Raw genomic sequence first — 16,140 nt, 5'->3', positions numbered from 1 at the left:
CTCTCTACATTTTACTTTGTCACTTGGAAGTCCTCCTCACATGGATAAAAAGCTTCATGAAATTGGATTTGGTGATGATTTCTTAGATATGACAAAAACACAGGCAACAACAACAACAAAAATAGATAAATTGGACTACAGCAAAATCTAAAACTTCCATATATCAAAGAACACAATCAACAGAGTGAAAAGGCAAACCAGAGAACGGGAGAAAATTTTTCAAATCACGTATCTAATAAGGGGTTAATTTCCAGTATGTATATGAACTCCTACAACAACAACAAAAAACCCAACCTGACTGAATAGACATTTCTCCAAAGACAGTATTCAAATGCCCAATCAGCACATGAAAAGATGCTCAACATCACTAGTCATTAGGGAAATGCCAATCAAAATCACAAGATACCACCTCACATCCATTAGAATTCTGGCTACTATAAAAACACAACCAAGCAACCAGCCAGTAACTGAAAATAGTCAGTGTAGGTGAGCATGTGGAGAAATTGGACCGCCTGTGCACTGTTGGTGGAAATGTGAAACGGTGGAGCTGCTGTGCAAAACAGTATGGCTGTTCCTCAAAAAATTAAAAATAGCAATATAATTCAGCAATCCCACTTTTGAGTATTTATCTGAAAGCACTAAAAGCAGGGTCCCAAAGAGCTATTGGTACAGCTATGTTCCCAGCAGCATTATTCCCAATAGCCAAGGGGTAGAAGCAACCCATATGTCCATCAATGGATGAATGGATCGAAAAAATGTGGTACATACAATGGAATAGTATTCAGCCTTAAAAAAGAAGGAAATTCTGACACCTGCTATAACATGGATGAACTCTGAGGACCTTCTGTTAAGTGGAATAAGCCAGTCACAAAAGGATAAATACTGTTCGATTCCATTTATATCAGGCACCTAGTGTAGTCCAATTCCTAGCAAGTAGAATGGTGGCTCCTGAGGGGCTGCTGGGGTGGAAGAAACGGGGACATATTGCTTAGTGGGTGCCAAGTTTCAGTTTTACAAGACGAGAAGAATCCCAGAGATGGATGGTGATGATGGTTGCGCAACAATGTGAACATGCTTAATGCCACCAAACTACACTTAAACGCGGGTAAGACAGTAAATGTTATGTTGTGTGTATTCTGCCACAACTGAAAATAATTTAAAAAAGGAGAAAGTAAGTGTAGAGAAAGAATAAAAGCAAAACAAACGAAAACCCCTCCTGGAAAATTCATCACTATTGTTCTTACCAACCCTTTTCTTTCCTCCGAAAGCAAATCAACCGCATAGTTCGTAACCTCCCTTTCTTGCCACAAGTCCTTGAATTCTGGCTCCACGTTTCTACCTGAACTTTCTCCCCCGAGGCCACCTCATCTTATAATCTCCGAATCTGGTGGCCTGCTCCGAATGGACTCAGCACATTTTTCTCAGAGGGCCCAATTTGATGAAAACTCTCAGCAGCATTTGGTGCTACTCGAGGTCTTTTACATAAATATCTTCTCTGTGATTCATATGTATCCAATATCCATGCTTTCCATCTGCACTCTGCTTCAGTATCTCTGAACTTATTAGAGTTCACTTTGTGATTTTTGTTGAATGGAACCAAATTCAAACCAAAGTCATAGTCAAGGGCATGGCCTATGAATTCCAGAAGTTTGAGTTCTGGCTCTGCCACTTAACTAGTTCTGTGATCTTAGGCAAGCTGTATAACCTATCTGCGAAATGGCAATAAAGAAAATAATGCACAGAAATTACAGGTGAGTGACTGAAACACAGCAAGTGTTCTAAATATAAATTATTAATATTACTATTATAAATGTTATTAATATCCTCTCCTGTCTTTACATCAGAAAGCATCATTTTCTCATAATTATAATCACCACTATGCTTAAGGCTTCTGTAGCTGTAACAAGTCCTTTTAATAAGGTTCCATATTGGTGAAGTACAAGGAACCATATTGGTGAAGGAACAAGATCCATCATTGTTCTTCCAGATTGGTTCCTCCTTCCAACTTGGTGCTTTCTCCTAGAAACCTCCAAGTCATGTTTCTGGTTTTATTCTCCCTTGTTCTTTGCCAAGTTTGCCACCAACTCCTATTTTATTTTATACTACCATGGCTCTTGGACTCATTTCTTCTACATCTTACTATCACAGCTCAGACCCAAAATACTTCATGTCTGAATGCTTCAGCTGCTTCCTGATGGTTCGCCTGCCTCCGCCCTCTCTCCTCCCTGGGCCATCCTGCCCAATGCCATCATATTACCTTCCCCAATGCACCTGTGTTTGGTTATGACACTTGACTGATCAAGGATCTACACAGTCCTACTCTTTCTTACAAGATCAAATTTCAACCCCCATCTTGAAACTCTAGGCCTCTCTCAGTCTGGCATCACTTAACCTAACCAACCTTATTTTCCACCACCCCTCAGTAATTACTGTGTATTCTAATTCGCCCTCTCTCCTTACCGCCACCCCCATCAAACATGCCATGTTGATCCCTCCTCTGTGTTTTTGCTCTTACTATTCCCACCACCCATATGTCTTCTTTCTGCCCATCTATTCTTGAAGGCCCTTTATGTTTCACCTTCTCTAAGATGTCTCATGAACATACTGCAACTCATATTCCTCTCTCCTCATAGGTTTACCACGTGCATCTCATCTTTTAACCTGACATTATGTTTTCATGATGACTTCATACGTGTAAGTTTTATTTCCCCTCATTCCCTAAAATGTAATCTCTGTCAGAACAAAGTTCACTCTGATAAATCTTTGTTAAACCAAACCAAATTCAAAACATAGCTCAGAGTGAACGTGAGTTGAAATCAATACATCCATTATCTCCTAAAAATATGTATGCAGGTACACCAGTTGTGGGGGAGATGATGCTGTGTTCAACAGATGTTGTTATCTTTCATCCTGGGCACATGGAAGACTACGTTGCCCAGCCACCCTCGTAGTTAGGTGACAAAGTCCTGGCTCAACACACGTGAACAGAAGCAAGGCCCACATTTAACACACCTGGTGCCTAAAACACCCCCCACACAACACTCCATGTTCTCCCTCTTCCCTTGTGTTCTGTCCTCTGCAGAAGACTCAGTGAAGGACTCAGAGTCCCTAAGGTGTGCTCTATAATAGAACTTTCCGAGATGATGGCAATGTTCTATATCTACATGTCCAATATGGCAGCCACTGGCCACATGTAGTTACTGAGCACTTGAAATACAGCTAATGCAACTGTGGAACTGAATTTTCTGTTTTATTTAATTTAGTTAATTTAAATTTACACGTGAATAGCCATACGAGCCTTGTGACTTCCATACCACATGATGCAGTCTGAGGGGATGATGGTGGCTCTACTGGATGGAAAAAGTTTAAGTCTCTGAATAATTTTTCGGAGCAGAGTCCTCTCCTCGCCCCTTCTCCACAACTCCTGCTGATTATACTGAGCTGTCACTTGAGCAAGAAATAACACAATACAGGTTTAAGCCCCTGAGAGTTTTTAGTTATTTATTATGGCAGTTAATCCATTCTGACAAGTTAATTTATTTCTTATAAAGCAAAAGAATAATTATTTTCTGCTATGGAAATTTTCCTAGGAATTTCTGGGACAGAGTTTTATAGAAATAACCTTTATATATTGAAAAATGAGGAAACTGTTGGCAAATAATTGCAATTTCACAGAACACTATTAGGAATTATTCAATTTTTAAGAAAATGTGGAAGTAGTCCGGTTATCAGATCTACTTTCATAGATGTATATATACTCACATGTTTTCCAGTCATTCACTCTGTATCAGCCAAATCCAGTTAGTACTTTTTCACTATAGGGAAATGGTCCCAAGACCACATTATAGATTGGTTACAAATGCTATAGGGAAATGGTCCCAAGACCACATTATAGACTGGTTACAAATGGAGGAGCTCAGGTGGTTTCTGATTACCAAGTGCTCCCTGAGTAAAGCAGATGTGAACCAGCCGATAATCAGTGAGCACAAGGAATAGAAAGTTAAACAGAAGCAGGGTTTGTTGATTTGCTCATTGTTAGTCCCCAGGAGAGAGCAGCCCAACGCTGCCCTCTGCAACCATGCAATGTTACCTTGATAACATAAATCCTTTCCATCCCCACTCTTCTTCTACTCACTTTGTACTTTCCAAGGTAAGGGTGGCGGCCTCCAGTGATTAACATGTCTTCTCCTCGCTCCAGAACACAGCGGACTGCACGACCGTGTCTAAAGCAGAAAAAAAGAAAGAGTGGTAAACTGTATACCAAAGAGCTACTATCTGGGGATTATATAACTCTCAGTGAGAGCTGGAGTGGATGCCAATCCATATACATTACAGTTCAACAGAACTACTGCCCTGGGGCTGTCCTGATCTCAGGCATGCACAGTGGCCTCCCCTCCCTTTGGGTCAGGGTACAATGCCTGGCATTCGCTACTTATGCAAGGGAGGGTCTTGGGTGTCAGGGGCTCTAGGGTATTGCTTTGGGAATATTTCCCATTGTGATAACAACCTCTGCTATAGGGAAATGGTCCCAAGACCACATTATAGATTGGTTACAAATGGAGGAACTCAGGTAGTTTCTGATTACCAAGTGCTCCCTGAAAGGACAGATCTGGAATGAAGGTCATTTTGCTTCATGGGATACAGGAACTGACTTATATTATTCAGCAAAGAAATCAAAGCCTTCTACATGTGCCTGCTCCAAAGACAATTTCCTATGGTAATGTTTTGAGATCCTTAAAGGGAAACGGCAATGTAAATAAAGGTAAGCATCACAAAAGCAAAAATCTCCATTTAAATCAAGAAAATGTATGTATGAACACATTTATTTATTTATTTAATATCTATATTATATAGCAGATATAATATAGCAATTGTTATATATAAATACACATAAAGGATTTTATATATTGTGTTATATATATTTAATAAAAGATTGAACTTTTTTCAAACCATTGAACTGACCTATATACACATACAGGTGCTAAGGACAAGTAACCACCATCCATTTGGGACTTGTTTCTGTCTACTCTTCAGGTATTTTTACTGTGGCTTTCATTCTTTTCAGTAATTGAGTCTCACTTTGGTTCTTAGTATCTGTTATGACAATATAAGATTAAAAAGTTGTAATAAAATGGCAGCTTTGTGTATTTGTATACCATATGTGATTTTAAATAATCTTAACCCAAATTCTTTCTCCTGAACCCCAATATTGAGAATGCACAGCATGACTTCATTTTATTTTTAGTCTACTTAGCAGATTTTCTCCACTTACTTGTTGGCGGCAAACGCAGTGATGGCTGCCAGGACGCCGGTTTTGAAAGCCTTCCCCCCGAAAGCCCCACCAACTCGCTTTACATGACACATGACCTTGTTAGCTGGGAGCTTCAGGGTCGAAGCAACAATGTCCTGTGAATGATAATAGTTCCCATTAATCTGATCCATCTGCAGCAAGGGAGGGGGGCAGCCTTTACACGTTTTGATTTCAAAATGTTGTACACAATACAGAAACTGTGTAGTTATACTAAATAACAGGACAGTTGCCAATAACCTAAGCATACATCCACAACTGATCTCAGTGGCATTTAGCTATTATGACACTGCAAGAACTATCATTAAGTGGTCCTTTCAGTATCAATGGGATATTTTTGTGCTAATAATTTTTTTTGAGAGATAGCATGAGGGGAGTGTGGGGGTGGGAGGAGCAGAGGGAGAGAGAGGATCTTAAGCAGGCTCCACAACCAGCATGGAACCCAATGCAAGACTCAATCCCACAACCCTGAGATCATGACCTGACCCGAAATCAAGAGTTGGATGCATAACCGACTGACCCATCCAGGCACCCCTGTGCTAATAAATTTTTGAGAAATTCCCCTATGAACCATAACCAAAGTATCCTTTACATACTAATCCCTTGGGATACGTTTCCTGAAGCAGCGAGATTTTGAGGCCTTGCACACGTCTCTCAGACTGGATCTTTTTCCCACATTCTGCTGCCTCCACTGGAGAAATTTCTCACCTCCCATCTGGATTATTGCTGAGTTGGCCTGTGGGTCCTCCCTGGATGCAGGTTTTGCTCTTCCTTGCCATCCTAATGTTGGGAGGTCATTTAATCTTAACAACTCATGTTTCTGGATGTGGAGCCCCAGGGGGATGAAGCAATGGGCCCCAAATCACATAGGGAGTGAGTAGCAGACAGGACTGGAATGGGACTCACCTGACCCTTTTTAATGTCCCACCTTCTAAAAGGCCTCAGTCCGCACATTCCCACATTTCTACCTGCTCTGGTAATAACATCGGCTTGTATGACCTACTGAATCAACCCCTTTGCTTTGTTCCCCTTGCTTTCACCCTGATGTTTCAACTAGCCACTCCTGAATGCATCCCTGATGCCAGCTTGGGCAGTCTTTGTGCCAGTCCTCCTTTCTTACATGCATGCTGCCTGGTATACAGGACAGAGGCCATATGTGTTTACAGAAAGAATGAGTGAATGAATGAATGAATGATAAAGGAGTGGCGTTTGATCTTGGTGTGGAATTGCCTAGAAATGGCCTCTCTTCTCACCATCTAGATAAACCTCATTCTCATTACAAATCCAAACTGAAGACTTCATCTTCATGGACTTCCTGGATGATTCTAGCCCTCAGCAAACCCTCCTTTCTCTTAATTCTTCTGTCTGAATAAATTCTGACTTAGCTGATTAAGTATTAAGTTCCATTCTGTCCAGTACCATTTCCTAACTGCTTCATGAGAGTTAGGTACTTATAATCTTTGGAGGGCAGGCTTTCCTCTTTTTCCTTTCGTATTCTTAACAATGCCAAGAGTACAGCAAAAGAGATCTGCTGACTCCATAACTGGTTCTGAAGTTATAAATCCACAAACAAAAGGTGCCTACTTTCATAACATTTTCTTAAAAGCTTTGAAATTGTACAGCTATTAATACCCAAATGGATAGGGCTGTTAGTACTCCAAATTCCTTCAGTTCCTGCAGTGACATTTTTGTCTCTAATTGCTCTTGGTATATTTTGCCAGCAGAAACCATTTAGCCACCTCTCCTCTGCAATGGCCCCTTGTTACCTGTATGTATTTGGGAAATTGTGTAGAAACATAAACATCGATTTCTTGATCCTCTCCTTTGGGAACAACAAGCATGCTTTGGGTTTCCATATAAAAATGTTCTTGACCTCCCATATGTATTTCACCTGTTATAGGAAGGTACACAGAGTCAAGGAGGCTTTCAGATAGAACAGTTAGAATTCCCCAGCTGTTATCCCATTACTGAGAAATTCCACCAACAGTGCTATTGCTAGGACAGCAAGCTACACAGTTAAGGGCCACGAACACTTGGCTTCCATTATATCTGCAGATTTGAAGCAGAGTTCTGTATGGGTATCTGTCAGGTCTCCCAATATGGTAGGTCACAGAGTTCTAGGAAAAGGTGTGCGACATTCTAGAGTCAGTCAAAACACTATGGAAAGGAGATTTCTGGTCCAAGATGAGATGGAGTAATGCACTTCTCTTGTTTCCTTCTACTAAGTACAGCACACAACTTTATTTATTTATATGCAAAAGAAATATAAGTCTCTGAAAGGTAGAGAGAAGGCAGACCAGCTAGGAAGTTTGGGAATCCAAGGAAAGACACATGGTGAGTTTAGTGAGTTATGTTCTTTGTTGTTGCCGTTTGCTTCATATATCCCAGACTTGGTACCAGAGAAGCCAGCAATCCCAAAATATCAATAGGAAAAGACAGAAAGAAAGGCCCCAAGAAAAGCCTACTTTCTCCAGCGAAAGACCAAGAGATGGGAAGCCTAGCAAGAAAATTTTTATAAAATAATCACACTACCCAGTGAAAAAACTGCGGCCCCATCCCTATCTGCAAAAGTTGGATGGAAAAATCTAGACTTCCACACTTGTCAGGCTATAATGAGATGCCCTAAACCTTGCATTGTGGTGGTATCACTGGAAACCACACGAGGAACCTGGACTTCCACCCTTCACCTAGCAATAACAAGGCAGAAACCCCTTTTTCCCACCAACATGGGGTCAGATGAGTTCTGGTAAAATAGAAGATTTAAATAAGATCCAGAGTCTTAAAACAGAATAGTCAAATGACCAGGATACAATTGAAAATCACTCATTATACCAAGAACTCAACTTGAATGAGAAAGACAATCAACAGATGTCAACACCAAGATGACACAGATGCTGGAATTATCTAGCAAGGATTTTAAAGCAGCCATCATAAAAATACTTCAGTGAGCATTTACATAAACACTTAAAACAAATGGAAGAATGGAAAATTTCAGCAAAGAAACAGAAGATACAAAAAGAGCCAAATGGAAATTTTAGAACTAAGAAATACAACAACCAAAATTTAAGAGGCTCAATGGAAAAAGCTCAACAACAGAATAGAGACAACAGAGGAAATAATCAGTATTCAAGAATATAGAACAACAGAAATTGCCTAACCTGAACATCAGAAAAAAAGAGACTGAAAAGACAATGAGCAGAGCTTTAGGACCCTGTGTGACTATAAAAAGACTGCACATTTGGGTCACTGACATCAAATACTTGAAGGAATAATGCCTGAAAATTTCTTAAACTTGGCAAAAGACACAAACCTACAGATTCGAGAAGCTGCGTGAATACTTGAAAATATGATAAATCCATAGAAATCCATGCCAAGACCCATCAGAGTCAAACTTCTGAAAAGTAAAAATAAGAAAATATCTTGGAAGCAGACAGAGGAAAACACTACCTCGCCTACAGGGGGGAAGATTCTTCACAAGGCAGAGTTCTCATCAGAAACCATGGAGACTAGAGGAAAGGTACAACATCTTTCTTCAACTGCTAAATGACCTATAAACTCAGAAATCTATATCCAGCAAAAATATTCTTCAAGAATGAAAAAGAAATCAAGACATTCTTAGATGAAGGAAACTAAGAATTTGTCTTAAACAGACCTATCCTAAAATAATGGCTAAAGACAGTTTTTGAAACAGACAAGAAATGATTTTTTTTAGAGGAATCTTGGAACCTCAGGAAGGAGAGAGAACAATGGAAAGACTACAAATACAGGTAAACACAACAGACTTTCCTCCTCCTCTTGAATTTTACAAATTGCATTGAAAGCAAAATTTTAACATTGTTTCATATAGTACTCAGACTATAAAGAGGGAATTTTTAAAGACTATTACAAATGAGAGAGTAAAAGGATGTGAAGAAAGGCAAATTTCTATGCACAAACTGATAAAATGTTGCTACCAGATATATTGTAATTTATATATTATATATTATATATATGTAAAATACACCTAGAACTACCAGCAGAAAAACTAGACAAAGAGATAGACTCAAAAATACTACAGATAGATAAAAATGGAGTGCTGAAAAATGTTCAACTAAGCCATTGGAAGATAGGGGGAAAAAAATTAAACAGACAAAAAAAACCAGAATACAATTATGACCAGCCATTATGTTAGTTAGGTGAAAGGCAGAACTTTAAAAAATTAAGAATGTATCCAATAACGGTGATTTTCAGATGGTTTAAGGGAGATTCCCAAAGAAATCTTTTGTATTGGAGTCTGGATTTCCTATCTTATCCAAAATCTGAATAAAGAAAAAATATAGAAAAATGAGATGTTTCATTTATAAAATATAAAAATTAAAATGTCAAAACTCAAATCTCAATTTTATTTTTTTAAAGATTTTATTTATTTGAGAGAGTGAGAGAGAGAGAGAGCACGAGCAGGGTAAGGGGCAGAGAGAGAGAGAGAGAGCAGACTCCCTGCAGAGCAGGGAGCCTGATGTGGGGCTCAATCCCGGGACTCTGGGATCATGACCTGAGCTGAAGGCAGATGCTTAACTGAGCCACCCCAGTGCCCCTCAAATCTCAATTTTAATGTAAAGTTTTATCAAAGACCGCACATTGAAAAATCCACTTGTCAGTGGGCTCAAATTCATGGTTTACCATATCAGTGTTCCCACCTATCCACTCAGAATTTATTTTGTTAAATACCTACTTCACTTAAAACATGAAAAGCTACAAACTATTAGAGCTCTTTCTGCTCACACCTGGAAAGCAGGCCAAGTTTTAGAACCTTGTTACATTGCACGGTCCATCCTGCAGCCCTCCCCCCACAGGGCCCTCCCTCTCTTCCTCTCAGGGTATTGCTCTCAACTAATTTGATCAACTAATTTGATCAGCTAATCCCCGAGATAAAATGTTATTCCACTATGGGTTTAGGAGTGATTCCTCTGGGCACATTTCCATTTTAATAAGAAGCCCTTAAAGACTGAAAAACCATTAAGATATACAGGAGTCTATCTGTATTATGCCCAGTAGGACAGGATGTGGGGAAGATAATCTTGGTTTCAGGGCTCCTAGATCTCTTGCAAATCCTGCTGCACAGATTGCCTTCTGTGCTCTCCAGTGTAAAGCCCGTTCTGGCTAACGGAATTTTAAAAGAGAGAAATGAGAAGTGGCATCACGTAGAGAGAGACGTTCGCCTCAGGGTTGGGAAATTAGATCAGTTTGATTCCTGCTCAATCACACGCCTCCCAGCCTCGGCTGGCTTATTTACGAATGGGGGCTTTTAATGCCCTCCCAGTGCTATGACATCAGGGCTAGGAAGGGGCCAAATATATTTTCACACAGAATAAAAACAAACAATAATCTCACTCCCTTCAAGAACACAGTCTAAGACTTGATGTTAGTGCTCCACATAGTTTATCTTTTAAATATTTGTTTTTCTTAGAGCAGCTATATTCCTGAGGGGCAAAGTGCTGTTTTGAGCAGCTATATTCCTGGGGGCAAAGTGCTGTTTTAACTATCATCTCCAGTTACCTCTCGCTGAAATAAGTGGCCAAAAATTCTTAACTCAAATGACAACTGCATTGTAAGAAAAAAAAAATACCTCACACTAGTGAGTCAAGAAGATGAAAACTTAAAAGTGGTATAAATGTCCCTTTTAAAGCATCCTGTATCACTTTCATATTTATCAGTAGGGTAAGGGGCAGGATACAAATTAAAATTCAAGTAAGAGAGAGACTGAATAAATTCCTTAACTGAATTAAATGATTAAAGAAGATGTCAAGGGAAAGAAAAACAACTGAACTCACACAAAAACACACATGGCAAGAACAGAGGCAAGAACATACTATGGTCCAAGTGGAGGAACCCCTTTAAAAATGGTTATTTCCAAGATGCTCACACCTCATCTCTTATGCTAAAAATGCTCCCTCCTTGTCTCCCAGAAAACAGCCCCATCCTTCGAGGGTTTGCCCCATCTCACTAGTCCTAAGAATCACCTGGAGCTCTGTGAAAACTCGTCAAAAGCACATTCCTGTGCTACCCTGGGTCCCCCAATTCCAGAATTCCAGAAAGCAGGCAGCTCCAGGAATCCCCCGGCAGGTCTCATAAATGGCTCCCATTGGGAGGTGCTGGGAAACACCGGGTGTGCTAAATGAGCACCTGCCAGGGTGTTAGCTCAGTAGTAGACTGTGAAATCCTGCCTAGAGAACAACAGAAACATCTCAGCCTAGGAGAAATTACTGCTCACAGTTATGGGTCTCCCTCCTATGGGCCAAGCTCTATGCCAAGCACACTTATGTTATCTCTTAGAATCTTCACAACGATTATTTTATTTATAATAATTTTAAAGCAGGGAGATGGGCCCTGCCAAGTCACACACTGATAAGACGGCGTGCCAAGGGAATACTGGAAGGGCGATGGCGCAAGGTGTCTTTTCTACAGCTTCCAGGTGACGTCATCCAGGCAGCCCGTGACCATGTTCTGGTTTAACACAGCTGTGGAGTTAAGGAACATGATGGGCTTTGAACTAAAGTGGCTGGGCTGTTGTACCTGATAGACCTCTGGCTGTACGCTCGGGGATGGTATGCCTTAGGACTCTTCTGCGCTTGGGATCAGGGTTGGAGAGAAAAATTAGGGTGACGGTAGCTTCAAACATGCACTAGACACCAACACCTGGAAATTCACCTAAAGACAGACAATGCCAGATGAGATAGTCTCTGCCCTGAGCTGTGGGACAGAAAGCCCATGCCCACCCAGCAACACATCTGGGTGAAGTAGACCTTGCATGGCGAGCGTTAAGGATGGCTCTCTAGCATGGATGAGAGCAGAGCAGAGCGGGGAAAGTGTGTGTTATTTAAGACCCATGGTACATTTTTTTTTTTCTGCTATAAAGGACATGACTGAGACAAGTGGCAAAACCTGAATAAGGTCTGTTGATTAAGTAATTATATTATGTCAGTGTGAATGTTCTGATTTTGATAACTCTTTAAGTAAGATAATGTTCTTGCTCTAAGGAAATACACACAGTATTTAGGGGTGAACCAACATGTAACTTACTCTCCAATGGCTCAGAAAAAATGTGTGTGTGTGTGTGTGTGTGTGTACAGAAAGAGAGAATGATTAAGCAAGTGTAGTAAAGTGTTAATAATAGGGGAATCTGAATTAAGAGTAACTTGGAGTTTCTTTAATGTTTCTGCAACTTTTCTGTAAATTTAAAATGATTTCAAAATAAAAAGTTACAAAAATTTTATTGGAAAATTCAAATCAACTATTTTCTAAGAGAGAAATTTCATTTTAATTACACATATACATGATGGAAGGAAGTCTAGAAGGAAGGGAGGGAGAAGTCAGAGAAAGGATGGAAGAGAAAGAAACATGGGCTTTGGAAATGCTAAGAAAAGCTATCAATTTGATGACCAGCTTTATCACTTGGTAGCTGTTGTATGACTGTTTAAGCTCTGCAAGCACTCTGATCCTGTTTCCCGATCTGCAGGGTGGTTATGAGCAGGAAAAGAGATAACATCATATAAAAACTGGGGCCATGATGGGGCAGGGGGTCAGTGCACAGTATAGGGGGCTGGGCCTCCCACTTCACCTCCCTGCTGTGCTCTACACACACACACACACACGCACACACACACGCACATGCACACGCACACACATACCCCACAGAGGGAAATGCATGTGTGAATGAAGTGCCTGTTCTCGGCCGATTTCTAGGTGATTTCTGAAGGGCAAAGGTAGCATTAAACTAGACAAGCTCAGAAGCCTTCTGGGCTGCTTCCCCCTCCTCCCGTTTTTCCAGAAAGCTTTACCTTCTAGAATTTGATCAACCACTTTAAATGCTTCATCCACATTTCCATATTCCAGTTTCCTCTCTGGTTCGAAGAAGGAACTGTGCTGTATGGCTTCCTGGACAGAACAGAAAAGTGAGGCTGTGTGGGCCAGAGATGCAGCCCTCTGGCCGTAGCCACCCTCAGTGGGGAATCATCTGCGTCGGGCCAACATTGCTCCTGCTCTGGAATCCCATGCTCTTCCATTCAGCACAATCCCAGGGAAGAGCTAAGAACCAGCCTTCAGAGAGACTCCTCACAGAGCCAATACAAATGTGCCCTTGAGTCAAAAGAGAGTACGCCCAGGAAAAACCCCAGCATGTAAGGTGGTCCTGGAATGGAACTAATATTTTCCAGCAAGACTGTACTGTTCATTCTACAACCCACTGTATGAAGCCAAGGCCACACAGCACATGGGTTTAGAGCTTGGACTCTGGACCCAGTCAGCATTATGTTCCTTCTCTCCATTTACTACCTGTTTGACTGGGGGCCTAGTATTTCTTCTGCCGAGCCTCATCTGTAAACGGAGACAGAGCTGTGCACACAGCTCCAAGAGCATTGTGGTGTGGATAAAATGAAACGAGACATGTAAAAGGCTTACATGGCATGTAATAAATGCTCAGTAAGTGCTAGCCGAAGACATTCTGGTGGTAAGGATCATGGTGGACCTGCCCCCCAACCCCACGCCCCTCATTTGGGAGGACAAGCACAGCATTTATGCAGGGCAGTAGGGCAGCTGGGACTCCAGCCCCGGAGGTGAGATTCCATTACACGCCCAGTCTGGGTATGTCAAATCCACTTACACACTGGGTCCTATTGGCTTCCTCTGGGTGCCTAGTGAAGGGAGACTGCTGGGTACACATCTTCAGGGATGTAGCTACAATCATGTAGGCTGGTTTCCTTAGCTATTCAAGGAATTTATCTTGCTGTAATCCCTGCGTCCCCTGGCAAATGTGCCATCCCAGCTCCTGCCACCATTACCTACCGTGGATTATTGGCCATCCATGAAAGTCCAGCCTGTTGGCAGTTAGGAATTATCCTAACTCTGGTTCCCTCTGGCCATGAGCAGATGTTCAGACCTACCAGCATACCTTACAGGACTGATGTATTGTGATCCTGCCATTTCCCCCACTCAAAGAGTGGGTTCATTTGTTTTTACCACCAGCGGACTCAGGTTCCTTGATGAAGGGTTTGTTGTTTGCTTCTATTTCTGACTAGCTGTGTGACTGCGTGACCTATGTTCTTCTTTCCTCATCATAATAAAGACAGTAAGAGTTTTTCCTCACAGGACTGTTTTGAGCGTTTAGTGAGTTAATGTCTAAAACCTGCTTTGACCTGTAGTGAACTCTGTGTGTTAGCTATGGTCATGCTGTTGATCATGATGACTGATGGGGGATTCTGGTCAGGAGCATATTTTCCTCACCATGGTCATCAGCCTGATCCCTTGAGCCAAGAGTTTTGATAGAGTTTCCCCACTCAAACTGTTCAACATTCTAGAAAGCATTAGCTTGGTTAAACCTCAGTGCTGGTGACAGAGATATATTTATTTTTATCCTATTTAGATGGATAACACAGTTCCTTCTAGAACGAACTTATATGCCTTTCTTATTAATCTAAGATTCAGATATTCCAGGTTGAAAACAGTAGTTAGGATTTATAAATCCTATTTTTTAAAGTTTAATCGTTTTCCACTTCACTTGCTGCTTGCTTTTTGAGTGACTTTGAGACAATTTCCGGAATATTTCTTGGTCAAAAAAGTGATTAAAAAAACTGTAATGTGTACAGAGCTGGGCATATTTCCCTGCTAAAGATTTTGATTAAATCCACCCTGATCCAGTTGACTGACCTTGGAGAGCTTGAATTCTGATAAAAATGTGAGGCAGCTCTCCTCCACGTGTCAAAGTTTGGTGTTTGATGCTGGTATTCTCTGGCAAACAACTGAGGATCTGCCAGGTGGAGTGAGGGCAGGCGAGGAGAAGGGTGGCAGCTGTTTACTTGTTTGGAAATTCATCTGGCTGGCAGGTGGGGGCAGGGAAGGGAAGACATTTAGCCACCAGTACTGGGGAAAGGACTGTAAACAAAATTTTGATGAAGTATCACGTAAATACTTTCTTATGAAGAAGTAATTAAGGAATAATTTCTTAGTTAGGAGTACCTCTAAAACAAAATGCTGGGGACTGAGTGTATAAAGCAGGCAAATGCATCAGGCAACATCTGACTAAGAAGGGAAGAGAACGCTGGAATCTGGAACCGGCCAGGAAAATTGGGGAAGCTTTGTCACTCCTTGACTCCAGCTTAACTTCTGTATGTTTGTCTTCTTGACATGATTTTATTTTAATTTTAAAACACTGAGGGGCGCCTGGGTGGCTCAGTCGTTAAGCGTCTGCCTTTGGCTCAGGTCATGATCCCAGGGTCCTGGGATCGAGTCCCACATCGGGTTCCCTCCTCGGCGGGAAGCCTGCTCTCCCTCTCCCACTCCCGGGGCTTGTGTTCCTGCTCTCGCTATCTCTGTCTCTGTCAAATAAATAAATAAAATCTTAAAAATAAATAAATAAATAAATAAAACCCGGAGGACACTGTCCAGACACAAATGCTATGTTTCTAGGAATAAAGCAGCATGATAGGAAACACACCAAAGCCAAGTTCTTCTGGAGACACTAGTCTGAGCCAAGTCAGTTTCTCATTCTCTGCCGGAGGGCACGCTAGTCACCTAGAGAACAGCCGATTCATTTCGTTGTGAAGGTAATGTATTCCCAGAGTACATGGAGTCTGTCTGGGCTGAATCGAATCTATTCATGCTGCTTTCCCAACGTGCATGTTTTCATTATTTAGTAAATTATAAGAGCCAATGAAATGGATGCAGAAGCACACCCTATCATTTCATGGAGATGAGTCTTATAATCTCTGTAAATCTCTAACTTCTTTCTAAAAAACAGGATAGAAAATGCAATTCTCCAATTGGTGTAAGTGGCCAAAATACCTACAGGCATCACAGGA

At 41.2% G+C, this 16,140-nt stretch overlaps 1 protein-coding gene across 1 annotated transcript in view; it reads right to left on the bottom strand.

The window, feature by feature from the left end:
* Positions 1-16,140, bottom strand: part of AOX1 (aldehyde oxidase 1) — an 80,220-nt gene that overhangs the window by 22,207 nt on the left and 41,873 nt on the right. Inside the window, exons 20-23 of the mRNA XM_045867476.2 lie at positions 13,126-13,222; positions 7,075-7,199; positions 5,273-5,406; positions 4,136-4,223 (exon numbers count right to left, since the gene is read on the bottom strand). Of these exons, the coding sequence (XP_045723432.1) occupies positions 4,136-4,223; positions 5,273-5,406; positions 7,075-7,199; positions 13,126-13,222 (444 nt within the window). The remainder of the gene's footprint in view (positions 1-4,135; positions 4,224-5,272; positions 5,407-7,074; positions 7,200-13,125; positions 13,223-16,140) is intronic.

The sequence above is a fragment of the Mirounga angustirostris genome, unplaced genomic scaffold (genome assembly GCF_029215605.1).
Source record: "Mirounga angustirostris isolate CCGP_5_RB_7025 unplaced genomic scaffold, mMirAng1.0.hap1 SCAF_3, whole genome shotgun sequence".
NCBI classification, from domain to species: domain Eukaryota; kingdom Metazoa; phylum Chordata; class Mammalia; order Carnivora; family Phocidae; genus Mirounga; species Mirounga angustirostris.
The sequence above is the reverse complement of the archived record's forward strand: the minus strand, read 5'-3'. Positions and strand labels throughout refer to the sequence as shown.